Source organism: Panthera tigris, chromosome B3 (genome assembly GCF_018350195.1).
Source record: "Panthera tigris isolate Pti1 chromosome B3, P.tigris_Pti1_mat1.1, whole genome shotgun sequence".
NCBI lineage: Eukaryota > Metazoa > Chordata > Mammalia > Carnivora > Felidae > Panthera > Panthera tigris.
Window position 1 is genome coordinate 131,044,931 of NC_056665.1, and position 20,503 is coordinate 131,065,433.

The following is a 20,503-nucleotide window of genomic DNA, read 5'->3' on the forward strand; positions in this document are numbered from 1 at the left end:
GAGACACATCTGTTCCTTTCAGAAGGCTGGTCTAAGGAATAGCTGCCCTTTTCTACATGCTGGGGCCGGGGTGGCACCACACAGGGGTGCAAGCACCGTCCCAGACACGCCCTTAACATTTGCGGCCACGACCTCCTGCGTGTGCGAACACTCCCCCAGTGTCCCGCGGCCGCCGCCAGAAGTGCAGTCCTTGTTCTTTGACTCCTTTCGGCAGAGCGATCTTTCTCATCTCAGTCGTTTATGGCACAGTGAAATATATTCTTCGATGCTATGTAATTTCGGACTAACGAGAAGTCTGTTTAAGGCACGTGTCTCAGGGTGAATATAAAAAACACGACGCTTGGTCAAGTCCAAGGTCCTCAGCATTTAGTTTCTGTCTTCAAGTAACGCGTTGTTCTCGAGTTCCTGGTCTCTGGTGTCCGTGGGGACCAGCCCGTTCTCCATCCCGGCCTGCTGCTGGATGCACTCAGTCAGCATGGCCGTGCTGGAGTGGTCCGAGTTGCACATCTTCTCCGTCTCCTCCTCCTTCTTCTCTTCGTCCAGGGAGTAATTCCGGAAGGTCTTGTAGATTTTGTGGACGTCCTCGGGCAAGGTCTTTTTGAGGTCCTTGTTTTTCCTCTTGGTGAGCTTGGAGGTGGACCCGAACTTGTTGATGATGTTGTCTTCCGAGGCGCCCTGCCCGTGTTTGTTGAGCTGCTCCGACCCCTTCAGGCGCAGGTTGTTGGGCCGGTTGTTGATGCTCTCCTGGGACGAGGCCTTGAAGCGGCCCGTGTCCAGGGCGGCGAAGACGGAGCGCTTCTCGGGGGACAGCATGTCCAGCGAGTGGGCCCTCTGGTCCAGGCCCAGGCGCCGGCGCTCCATGCTGCGGATGGTGGCCGCCCGCTGCAGCTTGTCGTGGATCTCCACGCTGAGCCGCCGCCGTGTCTCCCGGAACTCGGCCGTCACGTTGGCCTTCCACTCGGCCGCGTGGGCCTTGATTTCACCGACCTGGCCGGGAGACAGAAAAGCGACAGGATGAGAAAGTCCTCTCTCCGCCTGCCTCGAGCCCCCACCCGCCCCCGGCGCCCACAGCCCTTGGATGTCCTGATGGGAAGGCTGGCTCAAGGGAGGCCGGGAGATGGGGGAGCACAGGCCCAGGGGGAGGGAGGGGGGGGATCAGGGAGTTACACTTGCTAGAGAAGCCGCCGGCAGGAGCCTGAGATGTGGAGGCGGTGACTGAACGGGAGGCAGAGCTCTCTGCGGGAGAGATCACTGTTGGGAGGTAGACAGGCTTGGGTTCCTGTTACGCACCCACCCCTTTGTTAGTTGTATGGCCTCATCCCTCCAACATAAGTGGGGTAATCATGTCTAGCTCACGGAGCTCTTGGCGTTATGTGAGACAGAGAGAGACATTCCCAGGAGGAAAGCACCCAGGGGGTGCAGAGCAGATAGATGTTCAGGGGGTCCTTGGCCCTTCTCTGTTCCCCAGTGCTGCTGTCTGGGAAGGGTGATCCACCTGTCCCAGTTAGACTAGGACTGTCCCGGTTGTAAAACACAGAGTCCTGTGTTCTGCAGTCCTGGACAACCTGGGGACCGTCGCTCACCCTGTATCTGGGCCACACGGTCGTGTGCTGTCGAGCTTACTCTGGTTTAAGAAGACCCTCCAGAGCACCTGGTGACCAAACTTTCCTGGTCATGTTCTGCAAAAGCCCACAGAACGTTCTTCCTCCAGAGTGAAGTTTTCGCAGGAGGATCAATACCAAATTTCTCGGCTCTCATTCAGCAGCACCGAGACTAGTAGTCCCATGTCTTTCTATACGGATGAGCAACTAACTCAGAAGTTTGCATTTTTGCACTTAGGAAAGTCAATATTGATGTGGTTGCTTTCACTATGGCTGATTTTCAGCAGGCCAGTGAGCTCTCTGGGGTATCGGACTGAAGACTACACGGACAGTGTTTATGCAAGGCAGGAAAATTTAACACTTGGGCCCGGGAATGATATGGGAAAGGAAATATTCCCACACAGTAACTTTCTCCTGGGGCCTTCTGTGTAGAATGTCTGTCTTCTAGGAAGTGAGCAGGTGCCCTTAAAGAAGCTGTTCCTCTTTTTCTTTCTTTCTTATCTCCCTTCCATTCTTTAGCTCCTTTCTTCTTCTCTTGCCTGCCTTTACCTTTTCCTCTCTTCCTAGAAGAACTTCATGGACATTGTTTTTAACCACAGAATCTACCTTCCTCTTATGTCTTTTCTTGCCTTTGTTTTCACGCACATTTACGTGAAAGTAAATGTGTAAAGTAAATGAGTAAAGGCTGCATGTCCTTGGACACATGGGTATGTCTGTTTCTATAGATCTGATAACCGAGAGGGGATGATGGTGAAAGGGACCCCTTGTGTTTGCTTCCTCATGGCTGGCCACTATTGAAGGACTTCAGTCTCAGGGAACCAAGAAGGATTCATAGTATTTTATTGCATTTCCATATAGACCCCAAGACCTGAAGGACAGGCCATCTTTCTCAAGCTTTTTAAAAACGTTCTAAACCTCTCCCTCCAGTCTGCACACCAGCCTCAGCTACAGCCTACCCCTGCTGACAATCGCTGTTTGGTTTTTTTTTTCCTTTTTCCCTTTTCATTTTTTAAAAAGCAGTCATCGTTTACTAGTCTTTCCCGGATCTGTGGCCCGGTGAGTCACCAGACGTTCTCACCTGCCGAAAAGGGATCCAGAAATAACTGCTATTCCGTTGACCTTGGCTTTTAGGGAATGCTTCAAAAAGAGGAAGCCACAGGGGCCCTCCGTTTATTTAAGAAGCCCTTGTGCCCATAGAAGAGAGACAGGTAATTCTTGACATGAGCTAATCTAATCTCAGGAACGTTCATAGAATTTGGAAGGAGTCCTACCTCTTCTTTTGTCTTTTTGGATAGAACCCGTAGCCAATCTCCGATCATACTGAGGACGGCTGCAAAGTAGGCAAGGCCAACAAGGATCCAAAACCACACTAGGGGCTTATACCACTCCCGGTAATTGATCCCAGCGTTTCCCCCTGAAAACAACCAAACGTTATTTTAACCAGGGCCTAGCATATGGTCTTTGCAGAACAAACATATTCTGGTCCACATGGCAGAGATGTCTTCCCATCACCATCTGACACGCAGCTGTTAGGCCTGCTGTATACAAGAGGTGACAGGCAAGGAAAAGATTTGTGCCTTCCCTAAAGGAGCCTGGCCTGTGGCTTAATTTCCTTTCATACACATATATTTTAGAGGGAGAGAGAGCACGTGTGTGAGCAGGGCAGAGAGCGGAGAGAGAGACTGAGAGGGCTCAATCCCACCACTCTGGCAACATGACCTGAGCCAAAATGAAGAATCGGACACTCAACTGACTGAGCCACCCAGGCGCCCCAACTTTCTTTGATTCTTGACCACTAACAGTAACACCCATAACAAAAACTTTTCAGGGACACCTGGGTGGCTCAGTTGGCTAAGCGTCCGACTCTTGGTTTCAGCTCAGGTCATGGTCTCACAGTCTGTGAGATGGAGCCTGCATTGGGCTCCACACTGACAGCCTGCCGCCTGCCTGGATTCTCTCTCTCCCTCTCTCTCTATCCCTCGCCTGCTCAGGTGCACACACTCTGTCTCTCAAAATAAATAAACAACAACAACAACAGAAACGTGTCAGTGGCCAATTTGGTCCACTTCTTCTCAACCTTGGTTTGACAATGAAAGACATGAGCGAGAGGGACAACAGCTCAGGCCCAGCCATCAATTTTTTTTCGTAAACTCCTTTAAATGTAATAAAAATAGGGACGCCCCGGTGGCTCAGTGGCTTAAGCGTCCGACTTCGGCTCAGGTCATGATCTTGCGGTTCAGGAGTTCCAGCCCCGCATAGGGCTCTGTGCTGACAGCTCGGAGCCTGGAACGTGCTTCGGATCCTGTGTCTCCCTCTCTCTCTGCCCCTCCCCTGCTCACACTCTGTCTCTCTCTCAACAATAGATAAACACTTAAAAAAATTTTTTTAATGTAATAAAAATGAAGGATCAATAATCCCAAATGGCTTGGAACCATTTCCCCCTTAACACACGCATTTAGTAAGAGCAGAGCGGATGTGAGGAAGTAAAATTAGACTTAATGGCATCCTTGAGACTTTGATCCTAGCAGGAGTGATTTCACACTAACTGAGGGATGGTGTTTACACGATGCTAATCCAAAAGGTCAATCAGTCTGAGTAATTAGAACCACCGTGCTCGAGCTAAAAGGCCAGCGAGTCCAATCCCTTTATTTTATATGTAGGGATTACGGTAGAGATCTATCAAACCAAATCGGCCAGCTGCCTGATGGCATTGACCGGCTGTTCCGTTGAAAGGACCAGTCATTTATTGCAAATAATTAGCCTGTTTCTTCTCACCCTCCTACAGGCCCTACCAAAAGTAGCTGTGTAAAACAGGCTCCAACCTCAGCGCTCTCTCCCGAAGAAGTGAAGAAGTTCCAGGACATGGCTGCTATCAGCCTGCCTCTCACTCTGTGACACATTGTTGCCCAGTGAGGCAGGCAGGTGGCCATTTCTAAATTTTTTTTTTTCCTTAATATTTATTTTTAAGGAAGAGAGAGAGACAGAGTGTGAGCAGAGGAGGGGCAGAGAGAGAGAGGGAGGCACAGAGTCTGAAGCAGGCTCCAGGCCCCGAGCTGTCAGCACAGAGCCCGATGCGGGTTCGAACTCACAAACTGAGAGATCATGACCTGAGCTGAAGTCGGACGCTTAACCGACTGAGCCGCCCGGGAGCCCCCAGGCGGCCATTTCTAAGGCAACTGAACATTAGCAATGTATGGGTAATTAAGGTGTTACACGAGGAGTGATTACTAGTCTTTCCCACTGAGTGGTGGTTGCAACCTCATCGAGCCCCACGGAATCCACTCTGAGCTCTTATGGTCTCAGTAATACCTCCCAAAGGCACGTGGGCAGGCCCTGTGGCCTGTGGCTCCTGTCAGTGGGACCGAACCCAGGGTGCAGGGCAGCCCACAAGGCCTCAAGATCTCCACAGCCACTGCCATTTCTTAACACGAGAATTCCAAACATCGCCAACGGGCTCTGGGCAACCACACTTCGGTCTGGTTCAGCTGCCTTTGTTTTGCTTTTTTTCCCTTTTAGGCAACGCTCCCCCCGCCCCAGCTTTCTCTAGGGTTCCTGCAACAGTAAGTGGTTTCTGAGGTTCATTTCCGCGCTGGGCGGGAGGGAGAACCGTGCAGCTCGGTCCTCAGAGCCTGGGGCGGGGGGAGGAGGGACTTGCCGACGGTAAATACTGACCTCAGCAAATCACCACCGCCCGCCAAAGACTGCCACTAGGGTGCGCTAGCAAACAACACAAAAGGCACCCTTCGGTGGATTCCTTTCTCAACCGCTTGTCTGGAATTGAGAGCTCCGTGTGTGCGCTCCCATTGACGGTTTCGAAATGCTCCGAAGTTGTTAGGCTGTCCCAAAGGAAGTCAGCTATTAAAATAAGCCAGCATTTAATCCTGCATGATGACCAACGTTCCGATTATATTTCTAGAAGTGATGCTGACTCAGAGCAACTATCAACTCTTGCTGATGCACCTTTTTGAAATGGTCGGGCCTCGTTCCCTGTTGCTAAGCTTGTGACAAATTTCATGCCTTAAAGGCATGCATCTTTGGACCACAATCTACAGAAGTTCTGGAAACCCAAATTTAGGAAGGCCTGGTCCGCTCGCAGTCAGCACTGTAAATTATAAGAGACACCCTGTCCGTGGAGACCTCAGAACAAAAGAAACAAGGCTTTGTAATCAACAGTAAACAAGGGAATTAAACCAGCGCCAGGCCTGTGACTGTGGGGGGGGGGGGGGGGTCATGCCCTTTCGAGGTAAGTAAAGATAAAGTCAAGTGCCGGTATGTGCTAAGTGCTCTCAATCCATGGTGGGTAATAAGAAGAAATAATAAATCAAAATCAGTGGCAGGACTCCTTGAAGCACCAGAGGCCCCTCTCATTTTGTCCTTGCTCCTCCCCTCCCTCCCCTTCCTTCCGGGGAGGAAAGACACCAGCTGGGCAGTGTTCCCTAATAAGGGCGGTCACTGTGGGTTAAGAGGTAAAGAACATGCATGACCTTTCTTCTCTCCCATCCACGATGAAGAGCAGGGACCCATATACACACCATAATGTTAAACAAGTCACACATTTTCTTTCCTGGGTTATCTTTAACTTTTTTACTTAGAACCAACATATGCAAAATCATTTAGGTTGGCCAACTGTATTCATCTAGGATCTAAATAAAAGCTACCTCTTTCTGACATTTTTACTGAAGCAGCAAGGCTCTAAATAAAGTCCCATCACACCGGCCAACCGAGAACATTCATGTGCGTTAAATCTGGGGCTCATTTATTTCATTTTCTTTTTTCTTTTTTCTTTTTCGGTCAGTCAGTGCTGTTTTGTAAAATGGAATTCATATTACTTTACAGATTCATATTCACCTTTCAATTAACATGAAAGCCTTGATTCAATAATATTAACAAAAGTAGATAGTAGGTATTTATACATTGACTCTAATGTGAATAGATTATAACAGTTTTGGTTTTATAAGATCACAACTTATAACAGTAAAATGTAAGATATTCAATTACGTTATTGTCAAATGTCATCTTCTTTTTTAATGTCAGGCTTCCCTGCATTTTCTTGCATTGTATAATTAATTATATGTAAACAGGTAACGTGGGGGTTGCCTGAGTGGCTCCAACGGTTAAGTGTCTGACTCCTGATTTCTGCTCAGGTCATAATCTCACGGTTTGTGAGTTCAAGCCCCTCGTCGGGCTCCTCACTGACAGTGTGGAGCCTGCTTGGGGTTCTCTCTCTCTCCCTCTCTCCCTCTCTCTCTCCCTCTCTCAAAATAAACTTCAAACAAACAGATAACCTAAATTCAAATTAAAACTTTGCTGATCACTAAATAAGTAAATAAATTTTTAAATTTTATATTCCAAGGCTCTGCTCTTTGTGCCCCAGATTAGCAGATTAACAGGCTGAGTCGAGCAGGTGTTTAGAGAGAAGGTTCGTCACAGGTGTCCTGTAACAGACAGTCCAGCAGACAGCCCAGGACTAACACCGAGGGCACCTGGAAGCACAGACCAGTGCGAGCTATGCCCTGGGGGAACTTACAGAAGTTTGTGAAATCGTCCCAGCGGGTTCCCTGTGGTTTCTCTCCGGAGCTTCAGGCCTCTGCTTGGATGGCATGAAGTGACTCCTGACCCAAGGCGAGGAGACGCACAGTGACTGTGCATAAGGAAAGACTGGTGGGGACCCAGACCCCCGGCTTTTGTAAGTTTGTAAAGTTTTTAATCACTTTGACTTTGCAATGCTTTGTCCTTAGGCAACAAAAAGGAAGAAAAAATATATAAAAGCTGCTATTTTTTACAAACTGGACTGCAGTCTTCATCCGCCCTGCTGTAACAGCTAGAAGGCCCCTAGTAGCCTGGAATGAATGTGGAGGCACCCAGGCACCTTTTGAAAAGACTTCAGTATCCCCTCCAGAATGTCCTGCTTTCTGGATTCCCAGATCCCTGTCATCCTGGCGAGCACCATACTCTGTGAGGAAACCAAGGTGCTGCCAGGATCATGTGTCAAATAAAGGATGGGAGGCCCATGATCTCAGCCTGCAAATGTCTATGCAGCTGCCTAACCGGGAACTGGTGAATAACACACACACACACACACACACACACACACACACACACACACACACCACTCAAACGTGTTGAGCCTAGGACAGAGTTGTTTAATCAAAGCATTCACTTCTTGGAGTAGGCAACGATCCATTGCCGACCCCCTAGAATTATCTGTTAGGACACAGAAGGATGGCCTGTTTCTCTCTCTTTGCCTTCCTACCACACTCTGGGAAAGCCATACATGTAAGAAGCCAGATCTCATTTCATTTTCAAACTCCCTGTCCCCGGATGAAATTGATGGTGGTTTTCTTTTGCTTCTATAAACATAGTTCATTGGCATTGACTTTCACAATGAAGGCTATTGCTTTTAAAATATACATTCATGCAGAATCCGTTAAATTTTACTCCCTTGGGACGGGTCTCGGCTTCTACTAGTCAGCTGAGTCCTAAATTTTGTGCCCAGGATAACTTTTGCGGGAACCACGGCCCTCCCCTGGGCAGCATCAGGAAGCCTAACCCACAGATGGCTGCAGGCTAAACTCTATGCTAATCTCCCCAAAGTTCCTTATTTGCCACTTGCTAATACAGTCTTTATCAATTCATTCAAGGAGCCTTAATGCAAATCATAAGTCTAACATTCAATGAGAAATTCATTTCACTCATGCATAATTCATATGATGATAAGGGCAATGAACATCCTGGGGAGGACGGGGCCGGCTTTCTTTTCACAGCAGAATCTGCGGCTTATTTTATATTACATGGGACCACGGGCTTGAAATGAGTCCATGCACAGCAGCAGTGACATTGAGATGTTTCCATTTGCTTCTCCCATAACGTTTTTTCTGGTGGTTAAAAAAATTTTTTTAGTGTTTATTTGTTTTTGAGTAGGGGGGGAGGGCGGGGGAGGGGCAGAGAGAGAGGCAGACACAGATCTCGAAGCGGGCACCAGGCTCTGCACTGTCAGCACAGAGCCAGGCACGGGGCTCAAACTCCCCAACTGTGAGCCAGAGACCTGAGCCGGAAGTCAGACACTTGACCAACTGGGCCACCCAGGCGCCCCCTGGTGGTTGTAAAAAGCACTGTCAACAGAATATTCTCCCCGCTGGGGGCCCTGGTGACTGGGATGCCCAGGGAGCTTACCTGCCACAAAATCACCAAAGCCTACTGTGGTGAGAGTGACCACCACAAAGTAAATGGACTCCAAGGCTGTCCACCCCTCGATATATTTGAAAATGACAGCAGGGATCGTCACAAACACAATACAGCCGGCCAAGATGAACAGGATGGTTGAGATGACCCGGATCTTGGTCTGGCTCACTTGCTTTTTCTGGGAACAGCAAAGCAGAAAGATAGGTCAGCTTTATCACCCTGGATTCAGAGGACAGAGAGGCACAGAAAAAAATGTATTATGTCAGTGGCTTTTCACCTTTCTTCAGTCATGGGCAACTTTGGGAGAACCGGAGGAAGGAAGGCTGTGGACCCTCTCCTAGAAAAACACACGGACAGAAGTTTTCAGATGCTCTATGGGTGGCTCTTGGACACCAGGAAGCCTGTTCATGGACCTTCGGTCAAGAAACCATGGACCGTGGGTCAAGAAACCCTGCTTAGGTCATGCCTTGAATGTCCTTCAAGTGGTTCCAAATGCTGATTCTAACTTCCTCACTGGTGTGAATATAATTATTCCCCAGAAGGGGTTGCTGCCATTTCTCACGTATTATCGACCCTCCTTTAGGAGGGCACAGGTTTGGAGCTCTTTCCACAGCGGCAGCGATGGACTTGGCACCTAGTTTCCCTTGTATCAAAGGGAACGTGTTGGGGGGAAGAAACAAAAACAAAAACAAAAACAGCTGGCCTGAGACAGACTAAAGTGTTCAGAGGACAAGGAAAACACAGCCACACCCATACTCATTTGAGACAGACTCCAGCTTCTTCACCCTCCTTCCCTGCTGAAGTGGTACGTTTATAACATACTTTTCTTTCAAAACACATGTGTTTGAGCTAGCGCTACGGCGTGTTTAGGCTGTATTATCCACCAAAGACGGACAAAAGTCTAAGTCAGAATGATGGGGTCACTGTCGAAAATGACAGGAGCTTCATTTCAGATCAGCTTCTCAAGGAGCCAGCAGGAGGTGAGAGCATTTAGATTGGGTATTAGACTGACGTCACTCAAAGAAACAGTGCCAACGGAGTCCAGAGGTAGACTGGAAGCATCATTGGTATTCCCCTTGAATGCACTCAAGACAACACTGGCATTGCCTCTGGACTAAATAATCTTTAAGGTCTTCTCAAAGCTCCCAGGACTGGCACGTCAATTGTCATCAGGGGGCCCTAGCACTATAACCCAACCAAAACCATATAATACCAGAATGAATGGGCCTTTCTACACCACCTAGATTGATGTTCTGCAAAAATACACCACATGAAAATGAAATATGGCCTTTTGTAGCAACGTGGATGGAACTGGAGAGTGTGATGCTAAGTGAAATAAGCCATACAGAGAAAGACAGATACCATATGGTTTCACTTCTATGTGGATCCTGAGAAACGTAACAGAAACCCATGGGGGAGGGGAAGAAAAAAAAAAAAAAGAGGTTAGAGTGGGAGAGAACCAAAGCATAAGAGACTCTTAAAAACTGAGAACAAACTGAGGGTTGATGGGGGGTGGGAGGGAGGGCAGGGTGGGTGATGGGTATTGAGGAGGGCACCTTTTGGGATGCGCACTGGGTGTTGTATGGGAACCAATTTGACAGTAAATTTCATATATTAAAAAATAAATTTAAAAAAAGTACACCACATGTAGGGCACTGGATCTAGGAAATCCTTACCATGTGTTCTGTTTCCTATTCATTGCCTTCTGGTGAATTAGAAGGCAGAGAACCTCAGAGCCCAGAGAGACCTTTGCATTCATACACCTCATTTTACAGATGCAAAACCAGAAGCCAGGAGGGGTTGAGGGACCAGCATAAAATGATTTTGCTAATTAGAGGCAAAGCCGAGATTAGACTTCTGATGTGATTAACTCCCAGTCCAGTGCCTACTGATGGAACCAGACTTCAAGTTACTCAACAATTTCCCAGCTCAAACAAAGTTGCCAGAGTCCCCCCCGCCCCACCCCTCCAACCTACCCCCTCATAACAAAATCAACCAGACTAACCCCCATGAAGAACAGGCCATCCTGCTTCCCTTCTAGAAAGGAAGATTGAGAATAAAAAAGTGTCACTATGCGCTCTGTCCGGGAATTCCTAACCTTCAGTAATAAGCAGTGACACCTCTGTGACATCTTCCCAGGACAGAGAGAGTCAACTGTGTCTTCTAAGATGAGCCACTCGGGCCAACCATGGAAATGCCAGTCAAGAAGATGACTAGGTTTCCCCTCCTTCCATCCCCTCCTCCCCAACTGAGGGAGAAACGATGGTGTTGCTTGTTCACTGGAAATTTTCAGGGATGAGGAAGCTGAAAGGAGGAAAGGCTGCTGTCCGCTCTAATCACGTCTCAGAAACATTCAGCCCCACCTGACTGGGGTCCCAGTCCCAGGTATGCTCAACGCGGCAAAATGGAGGACACAGGGCAGGTCAGTAAGAGCAGTTACAGTGGAGAATATATTTTGGCACAAATCTAAGTCAGCACGATTTCCACCCCCTTCTGGGATCAGTATATTCCCTAAAAACACACAAGAAGACCCAAAGAAATACAATCCTTCCTTATGAAAACTAGTCATGTGCTCTAACTCCCAAGAGGGCACTCAGTGTATAAAGTGGGAACAGGGAATAATTATTTGATCCATGCATGTTTACATGGTCCCCTCCTCATCTCCTCAGAAAAGCCATCTAGAAAAAAAAAAGTGATAATTTACGGATATTGTTGCAACCGCAAATGAAAATTCCAAGTATTTTTGCACGGAAGTATTGTGACCAGATAAATCACTTGAGAACCACGGGAATGTCTTCCCCATTTCATAAATTTCCAGACTGGATATGATAGCAGGACTGGGTGAGGGCAGTTGAGTCCCTCTGAGAATCCAGGAACTTATGTATCACTGGCCTAGTTTTGTTTATAGATATATATAAAAATCCAAAGCCCGAAAGGAGATTTCGCCATCAATCATTAAATTCATCTAATTGCTGGCAATGGACACACCATTCCCCACCCCCCCACACACACACCATAAATTGTCCTCCACAAACACATAATAAAAGTAAAGTGAACTAAATGTTTGTGAGACACTTGTGAGGTCATAAATTAGGGTGGGGACACAACTGCGACCCACATGAGGCTGAGGTTGGCAAAGGAGGACTGCAAGTATGTGAAAGCTGGGGGACATTCCCCGGCTCTCAGAGGTGGGCAGAAGGGACGATGGCACAGGACAGGATTCGTTTGGTGGCAGAGAGGGAGGTATGTAACAAAGGCTAAATAGTGGTGTCTTAAATGTATTATCTGTTGGAGAGTTTATCAGCAAGGTAAACATTTCACCACTGCTCACTGCCCAAGCCAGCACGTGTGCTCCTGGGCTGCTGCTTCCAGACATCCTACAGTGATGCTCAGTGAACGCGTGGAGAAGTCAATAATTGGGGTATTTTAGGGACATAAGAAGTCAAGTGTCTCGCATGCGTGTGTATGAAAAGCTGTCTACCCATACTTCACTTTAGGAAGAGGTGTGGAGGCGACTGGGTGGCTCAGTCAGTTAAGCGTCCCAACTTTGGCTCAGGTCATGATCTCACAGTCAGTGAGTTTGAGCCCCACATCAGGCTCTGTGCTGACAGCTCAGAGCCTGGAGCCTGCTTCACATTCTGTGTCTCCCTCTCTCTCTGCCCCTAACCCACTCGCATTCTCTGTCTCTTTCAAAAGTAAAAACATTAAAAAACCTTTTTTAAAAAAGGACAAGGTGTGGACGTAATGTTTTAGCAATATATGTTATTCTGGATATCCATGCTTTTGCTGCCCTCCAGATATTAAAATGAAACAAAACAGTTGCCTTAATTGGACGCTTCATAGCTTTCAAGATGGAACTACAAACTACGTTACACCTCATCCAGTGATCTTTGGACTTTGAATCCCCATTAGGCCTGTAACTGCACCCTACCACTTGTAAAATGGTGGTTAGGAACTCGGGGGGGGTCTAAGAGCAGACTGCCTGGCACACCTCCCATCCCCACTGCTATATACCTGGGTGACCTCAAGCAAGTTTGTCAATCTTTCTACACATCAGTTTCTTCCTTTATAAAATGGACGTAAAAGAACCCACCTCACAGGATTGTTTGGAAAATTAAATGAGTGTGCAAAAGCTGATCACACTGCCTGCTAAGTGCTCAGTGACTGTTAATGATTATCTTGGATGTACAAGTTCAAATCTTTTCTTAGATGTGGACAGTCCCAGATTTAATGCTGCCCTTAGCTACTGAGGAATGTTCCCTCATGTCTGGCTTAAGATAATCTTTGTTTAGCTTCAAGAAGTCATTGTGGGCTTCCTGGATACGTTATCTCCTATAATTACCTCATTTTTAATGAGAAAAAAGGTCCTCATTCTCTCTTGGTTCTTCTGTGTTGACTCTGGGTTGAGTTCTCAGACAGTCTCAGCTCACAATCTTGAACACTTTTTATTTGCCTTCCAATTAATTTCCCCCTAGTTCTTCATCAGCCTTGCGAGACTAAGGATTGAAGATAATGTTTGCGATGTCAGAGACCAGCTGCAGAGACCCTGAGAGGCACATACCTTGCTTCCCGAGCCAGCCGCCGCCTCCCCACCTCCCCACCGCTTACAAAGCGTGCTGTGTTTCCACGGAGGGGTTGCTAAGCAAAACCACACTGCTTATTTACCAGTAAGCCCAGCAGCTAGCAAAAAGCTTTGTGAGAACCCAGATCTGACTGAGCTAATGTGTTCTTGGGCGAACAAAATTGTGATCTGGGACAAGATGGACTGATACAATATTTGGGCAGGAGTGATAGGATGGTTGTGCACATCTGTCCAGATCTTGTTTTCACACTTTGTTGATTAGAATAAATGATGTGTTCTTTCCTTCTTATGCAAATAGCATTATGCGAAACGATTTCCTGCCTCCCATTGGCACGAACTGCAGGAATTTTCGAAGAACTCAAAACCTACCTCCTGTAGACTTTGCATTTAGTTGTCAGAATTACGTGTGCAATTATTCCAAAGAGTAAAACAAACTTCACAAACAGAGAGCAGGAGAGCCAGCTCTAAGAGCTCTCCTTTGAGACAGGGAGGTATGTGCTGACAATCCTGAAAGGGTTTACTTGTTTCAGACCTCAGGGGACTAAGCCACACGTCCAACTCTCATTAAGCAAAACGCCCTTCCTGTGTTGGCTTACTTCTGCAGTCTTATTTTAGAGAACAAGTATATTTCTATTCATTTGTGGGTGAGTCCTTTATTTGACTTTTACCTCTCTAATGCCTGTTCTCCTTTTCACTTTTATGTGATTTCTTCGAATTCTGAGATCAGCAATCCAGATTGTTGTGTCTGGCCGAGGAAATTGCTTCTTTGTTGTGATTTTTAGCCGGAACGTAGGAGATTTTATTTAATAATAAGAATACTGCAATAAAAGTCGTAGGACAGGAGCTAGACATGCAGAGCTCTACTTTACGGTCTGGTTTGGTTTTGTTGAAATGCAAACACATCACCATGGTAATACAATTCAACTGAGAGTAATTTCTCAAAATGGAAAGATAATAGGAACTGCCTTTCAAAAGAACTGACTTTATTTTCTGATATTATTATGTTTTTCCACAAAGATTTCTTTTTCCACAAAGTTCTAACAAATAGTTTCAACATTATAATGAATAACCATGTAGTATCAGCAATTCTATAAACTTTGAGGAGAGCTTGTAAACAGCATTTGCCTATAATCTCCATGGCAGAGATACTATAAACACACGTTAGTGAGAATCATGTAGCAAAATCCTCATGGAGCCTATGGAGAATGTCCTACTCAAAGGCTGAATACACAAATGTATTTTGTTTACATTCAGCTCAATAGCTGGATTCACACACACAAGTTTCATCTAGCACCTGACTCTGAGCCACACTGCAGCATCTAATAGATTATTGGCAAGTTCAGTGCTTTCCTGGTATCACCATGCAAAGTTTTTTAAAAAGCTTTTGGTATATATAATTAAATTGTTTTTATCACTGAAATGCCAATATAGGTGCACCTGGCATGTGGAAAAATTAAAATCCACAAATAATAAACATTCTTAGCTGTTCTACTCCAGGAACACTTTAATTAAAATCTTTTAAAGTCCTCTGCTCTACAATTCAGTGGTGTTTAACATTTGGAGATAATACTCAACTGGAACACAAGAGCTTGCACTCAGAATACAGCCAGTTAATTCATTCAGCACATAATTTTTAAGGACCTTTCATACGCCACAGGCTGTTCTGGCTGCAAGGGACACAGCAGTCTGAAAAGAGAAAAGTTCCTTCCTCATGCACACAAAGTCTAGTGCGCAAGGCGGGGTGGGAACCACCAAGTCTTTGGCTGAGAGCAGTCTTTGTGGCGCTGTCCATGGTGTCCTGCCCTGGTGCAGGTGTTGAAGGCAAAGTATAGTACCTAATGACATCCCACTGATTAAAAATACCACGTAGGAGAGAAGATAGAAATATTCTTGTAGCTCTGGTAATGTGGAATACAAAAGCGTGCCAATGGTGATGGATAACCCTTGGATCTCTGTTAGTTAAGAATTCAGAAACCGTACCCTCAGGATTGGAACGGCACACAGGCAATCACACCGATGTAGGAAGCTCCCACATGTAACCTTGGCTGAAGAATGGTTCTGCTCTTCAGCTGAGGTTTGGAAAGCAAGCCCATGGAAAGCAGAGGAGGATGGACCCCCCTCCTGACAAGCCACCTCTACAGAATAACCCCTGGCAACCTTGATCAATGCCCGCCTAGCTGCTCACCTATCCAAAGTCTAAAGTTACTTTACCCAGACTTCAGCAGCACAGTGAACAACACAGCCTCCACCCCAAAATGCCCTCCCACCGTTATATGTACGAGCATACGATAATAATACTGCAATAACAGTGCTACAGACACCTGAAGCCGCCTCACTCTTCTCCTCCCCTGGCTAACAAGCGTTCAAGGTCAAGCAGTCCACAACAGCCAGGGCAACAAGATCCCACCCCAATGCTTCTTTCTCGAGCAGGGGGCTCCCCCTGCTACGATACACATGGCATGTCTCCAGCCTTACTCTGACCCAGGAATTGAGCACTCTGTCTCTTCCTCTCCTTTCCTTTTGGGAACAAACTGCCCTCAAAAAGTGGCCTTGTGATCTCCTAATTCTGGCACTGTTATTAAAACCCCATTTTTCTACAGATACAAGCCATATTCTCCAGTGTTGAGAAAATATAGTAATACTGTGCTTTAGTGCATCATCTCCTTTGTCTTACTTCTCAATCAGTTCATACCTTGGGTGGGAAGGAGAGGACACTATTTATTTGGCTCCTTCAAGGACCCCCATCATCTCAACTCTCCTCCCTGCAGTCCTTCTGGTACCATGGTTTTTTATGTTAGTGATAGCTCAATAATTATTACACAATGAAGGGGAGAAAGAGGTCAGACTGTGTCCACTGGGGCAATTTCTCCTCAATGGAAGGCGAGTTCCCTTGTTTAGACTACGGCCCCCACCAAGGAGGAGCACGATTACAATGGACCTCCTACTGAGGGGCCTGTCCTAGAAGGAGATGAAGAACTGGGGAAGTCATTAAGCAAAGCCAGGCCCCAGAGGGGCTTTCTGGAGGAAGAGGGACCCCGCACAGGGATGAGACAGGCCAGGGGATGGAGCTGGGGAACAATGGTCACAATGCAGCCACGTAACACATTGAGTAAAGTAAAAGGGTCACAGTGGATCATCAAGGAGCCCTTGACTCTTCCTCATCCTTCCTGGCCATCTCGGAGCCAGGTCGCTGTTGCCTGGAACCAGCATCCAAGTGTACTTAGGAAGTGAGGGAGAGAAGAAAGCCTTCACATGCCCCCCTCCCTCCATTTGCAGGTATGAATAACCCAGAGGGCAGACACTTGTGAGCCTCTGGTGGGCTGCCCAGAGCGCCTGTCTACATGCCCAGGAATCAAGGTAAGTGGCAAAGAAGCATGCATTTTTCTGTGGCTCAATATTTATCTCACCCACTAGAAGACCTGAAGAAAGCCCCAAGATCAGCCAGAGTTAGGTCAATACCTTTAAAATGCACGTGGGTGTTGTTGAGTCAACACCCGTGAAGATCCCTGGGTGTTATTGGAGATGTGGTAAGCAATCCCCTCCCCAAGAGTTACACCCTTTCTTTCCTTCTTTCTAGAGCAAGACTTTTTAATGAAAGCACACAGGGATGCTCACTCTCATAAAACTATAGAGAATAATGAAATAGGCCTTGAGAAATTATATGGGGCAAAGATGTGGGAACTAGAAGAGAAAAAGGCAATGAGAAGCAAGAAAACAATAATTAAGTCTATGAAAAGGAGGAGCACGTTTGAGGAAAAGATTTGGAGTATAGAAAGCAGAAATGAAACAATGGTTTGAGGGCCTAGAATTTTCCTGGAGGTACAAGAAGGCTGCCCAGACAGGTTTGCAGAGAATTGTTGGGAGATAGAAAGAAAATGGAAAGAAGACAGAAAGAAATATGCATTCACTTTCTAGTTAGACTGGAAACAGAGGAGCTTAAGAAAGAATGAAACATGGCTTGAAAGAAAGAAAGAAAGAAAGAAAGAAAAGAAAGAAAGAAAGAAAGAAAGAAAAGAAAAGAAAAGAAAAGAAAGGAAAGGAAAGGAAAGGAAAGGAAAGGAAGGAAGGAAGGAAGGAAGGAAGGAAGGAAGGAAGGAAAAAGAAAAAAATCCTGGGGCACCTAGGTGGCTCAGTCGGTTAAGTGTTTGACTTCGGCTCAGGTCCTGATCTCATGGTTTGTGAGTTCAAGCCCTGCATCAGGCTCTGTGCTGACAGCTCAGAGCCTGGAGCCTGCTTCAGGTTCCATGTCTCTCTCTCTCTCTCTCTCTCTCTCTCTCTCTCTGCCCGTCCCCTGCTTGCGCTCTCTTTATCACTCTCTCTCAAAACTAAATAAACATTAAAAAAAATTTTTTTAAAGAAATAAATCCTAAACTGGGAAACCCTGCATTGAGACAACTTGATAGAAACATCCAGATTGAACAAATTTTCTTTTGCAGAATATTTTCCAAGCTGTGAATGAAGTTGAATTCAATATTTTCTACCCTTTCATTCAATAAATATTTATCGTGCACCTACTGAGCTCAATTCACTGATGAGCAAAACAGAACGATGCTCCTCCCAGGACAGAAGCTATAGAATGCCAAGTACTCGCTCTCCCAGCCTCCCACCTGCAAAGACACAAGCATGTAGCCCAGGCTCCCCTGACCACGGAGACAAAAGCCAGACTCTGAACCAGACACTAGTGAGACAGATGTGACAGACTTGGCCTTGGAGTATCTTTTCTATGGTTTTCTGTGTGTTTTCCGCTCTCTGGTATCCCAAAGGCTATTCCTAAGTGAGGAGCAAAGATTCCCAGAGGCATGCCTGCAGAACCACTGTTTTTATTTTATTTTTTTTAATTTTAAGTTTATTTATTTTGAGAGAGAGAGCAAGTAGGGTAGGGGCAGAAAGAAGGGGGGGGGGGGGAGAGAGAGAGAATCCCAAGCAGGCTCCACACGGTCGATGCAGACAGAGCCCAATGTGGGGCTCGAACTCACAAGCTGTGAGATCACGACCTGAGCTGAAATTAAGAGTAAGATGCTTAACCCAGGCGCCTCCAAACCACCTTCTTCTCTCCCACAGAATAGATAAGATCGGGCTAGGGTCAAAGACAGAGAGAAGGCAGAATGGCCACTCGGCCTGGAAAGGGAAGAAGGGTGGGAAGGGACTACATCTTCCCAGGGTCTCCTAAGCGGGGTTACCAGAACCTACAGTCTGAGGGACCAGGGGCAGAGAGGAAGGGGTTAGATGCAGAGCCCTCCTCTAGTGTGGACGCAACTACCTCAGCACCTGTGCCCAGCCTGCCGCGCAAGACTCTTGGCTCCCCCGAAGTCTCCTGAACAGAGATTGAGGAACATGAACACTACAGAGGGCAGAGGCATGGAGAGACAACTTTGCCCCCAGTCAAGGTGGAGCCAGACAGCACTAGATGGAAGCTTCCATGGGGGCAGGGAGGTGGCAGGGAGCAGTGGACACACCGTCAGTTCTACAAAGAAGCAGGGACCATGTGGGTGCCATCCTGGGGCCGGTGGCCACAGTGATGATATTCTATCCCATTTTCAGGGCAGTCACGGGGTGGTTCTAGCAGCAGCACCTACGGCCCAGAATCAATGGGGGCAGCACGGCCAGATGCTACCTATGCCAGCCAGAAACGACAGTGGCTTCTTCCGGAACCGCTTCTGTGGCGTGATTTGGGTGACTGCTCTTGGCTGGGTACCTCCCAAGTCTGGGTCTCTGTCCATCCCAGGGATTTGGTAGCTATCAGATATCCTTTCATTTTTTGTTTTCTTTTCTCCTTAAATTATCCAAAGCTGGTTTCTCCTGAGTCAGCTAAGCTGCCTGCCTGCAACCGCCTCTCCAGGAGGTCAGGGTAAGCTGGCTTTAGCCACTTGCAGGCAGGTCAGGGACACGGCCCCATGTGGTCCCCGGGACAGGCATACACCTCTGAAGTCCAAGATCAGCCTGAACTACAACCTGACGTGGCATGACAATGTTTCCGATGTTCCTGTATCTACAGAAAAGTCTCGTTAGAAATTACAGCGGGTTTCAGCCGTGCGGTGGGAAGGGCTGCAACCATTCCCGGGACGGAGAGGTAGAGAGAGGGCAGTATCTGACTCTTCCCACAGGCCAGCCCTGCAGGAGGGGACCAGCAGCAATGCCAAGAGCAGTGTTAGAGCAGAGCATGGAGACCCAGAGACGGGTCTCTGGGGAAGACACAGGCTGCAGCTAGGACAGACACGGGGACACATGAGTGACAGCCCCTGCAAGCGTCAGAGGGCAGAGGACCTTGGGAAGGGGATCGACATGCCAGTGGAGTGGCCGGCATTTGGGCAAACGATGCAAAGAGAGATGATTCAGAAGCACAATTATCAACGTGTTGACGACAGATCTCCCTGGACGAGGGGCTTTCGCAAGATTTTACTTTCTTTTTTGTACTGTTTTCCGAAGTCTCTACGATGGCCAAGTTCTCTTTGTCAGCTTTGTCATGAAGGAAAAGGAGGAGGCGGGGGACTGGGAGAGAGAGGGGTAAGGAGGAGAAAAGGGAGAGAGGCAATGTGGAACTGCTCCTGAATGCTGCATGGCTCCCTTGAGAAACAGCACAAGTATCCGTAAGGATGCAGTTGGTCTTTCTTGCTTTTGGGAGAGACATGATGGCCGTGCCCTGGAGGGAAAACTGGAGGAGAGAAGGAGGAGTCCATACTCCCCACAGTAAAGAACAGAGATGGGCCTTGTCTGAGCCTTCGGAATCCCAGGGTCACGTGCCCACAGTGGCGGTGGCAGCCGTGAGGACGTGGCCTTGCTCCAAGGCGGTAGTTGCATCCTGCCTGCTGCCCTGCCACCTCCTCTTCCCACAGAATGTGTCACCCCCCCTTCCTGAGCAGAAGTGCCTGGAGCCCCACTGTTGGCAAGCATCTGCTGTCCCTCTCCGCCTTGCCTGTAATTCCAGTCATTTTTGCAGCTTACCCTCTAAAGAGACAGAATCCCGCTTCATGCTTCTGTGCCCTCTTTTAATGTTTTATTTATTTTTGAGAGAGAGCGTGAGCAGGGGAGGGGCAGAGAGAGATGGGGGCGGGGACAGAGGATTCGGAGTGGGCTCCGTGCTGACAGCAGTGAGCCCAATGTGGGGCTCGAACTCATGAAGCATGAGATCATGACCTGA

At 47.4% G+C, this 20,503-nt stretch overlaps 1 protein-coding gene and 1 long non-coding RNA gene across 2 annotated transcripts in view; one reads left to right on the top strand and one right to left on the bottom strand.

Moving 5' to 3' along the window:
* Positions 1 to 366: 366 nt before the first annotated feature.
* The window catches only part of KCNK10 (potassium two pore domain channel subfamily K member 10), a 123,042-nt gene continuing 102,905 nt past the window's right edge, over positions 367 to 20,503 (bottom strand). The window contains exons 5-7 of the mRNA XM_042990284.1: positions 8,775 to 8,961; positions 2,873 to 3,015; positions 367 to 987 (exon numbers count right to left, since the gene is read on the bottom strand). Coding sequence (XP_042846218.1) covers positions 367 to 987; positions 2,873 to 3,015; positions 8,775 to 8,961 — 951 coding nt within the window. The remainder of the gene's footprint in view (positions 988 to 2,872; positions 3,016 to 8,774; positions 8,962 to 20,503) is intronic.
* Positions 10,832 to 20,323, top strand: LOC102958424. Its single transcript, XR_006219036.1, has 3 exons — positions 10,832 to 12,026; positions 16,642 to 16,722; positions 18,907 to 20,323. It is a non-coding gene; the product is annotated as an uncharacterized LOC102958424 (long non-coding RNA).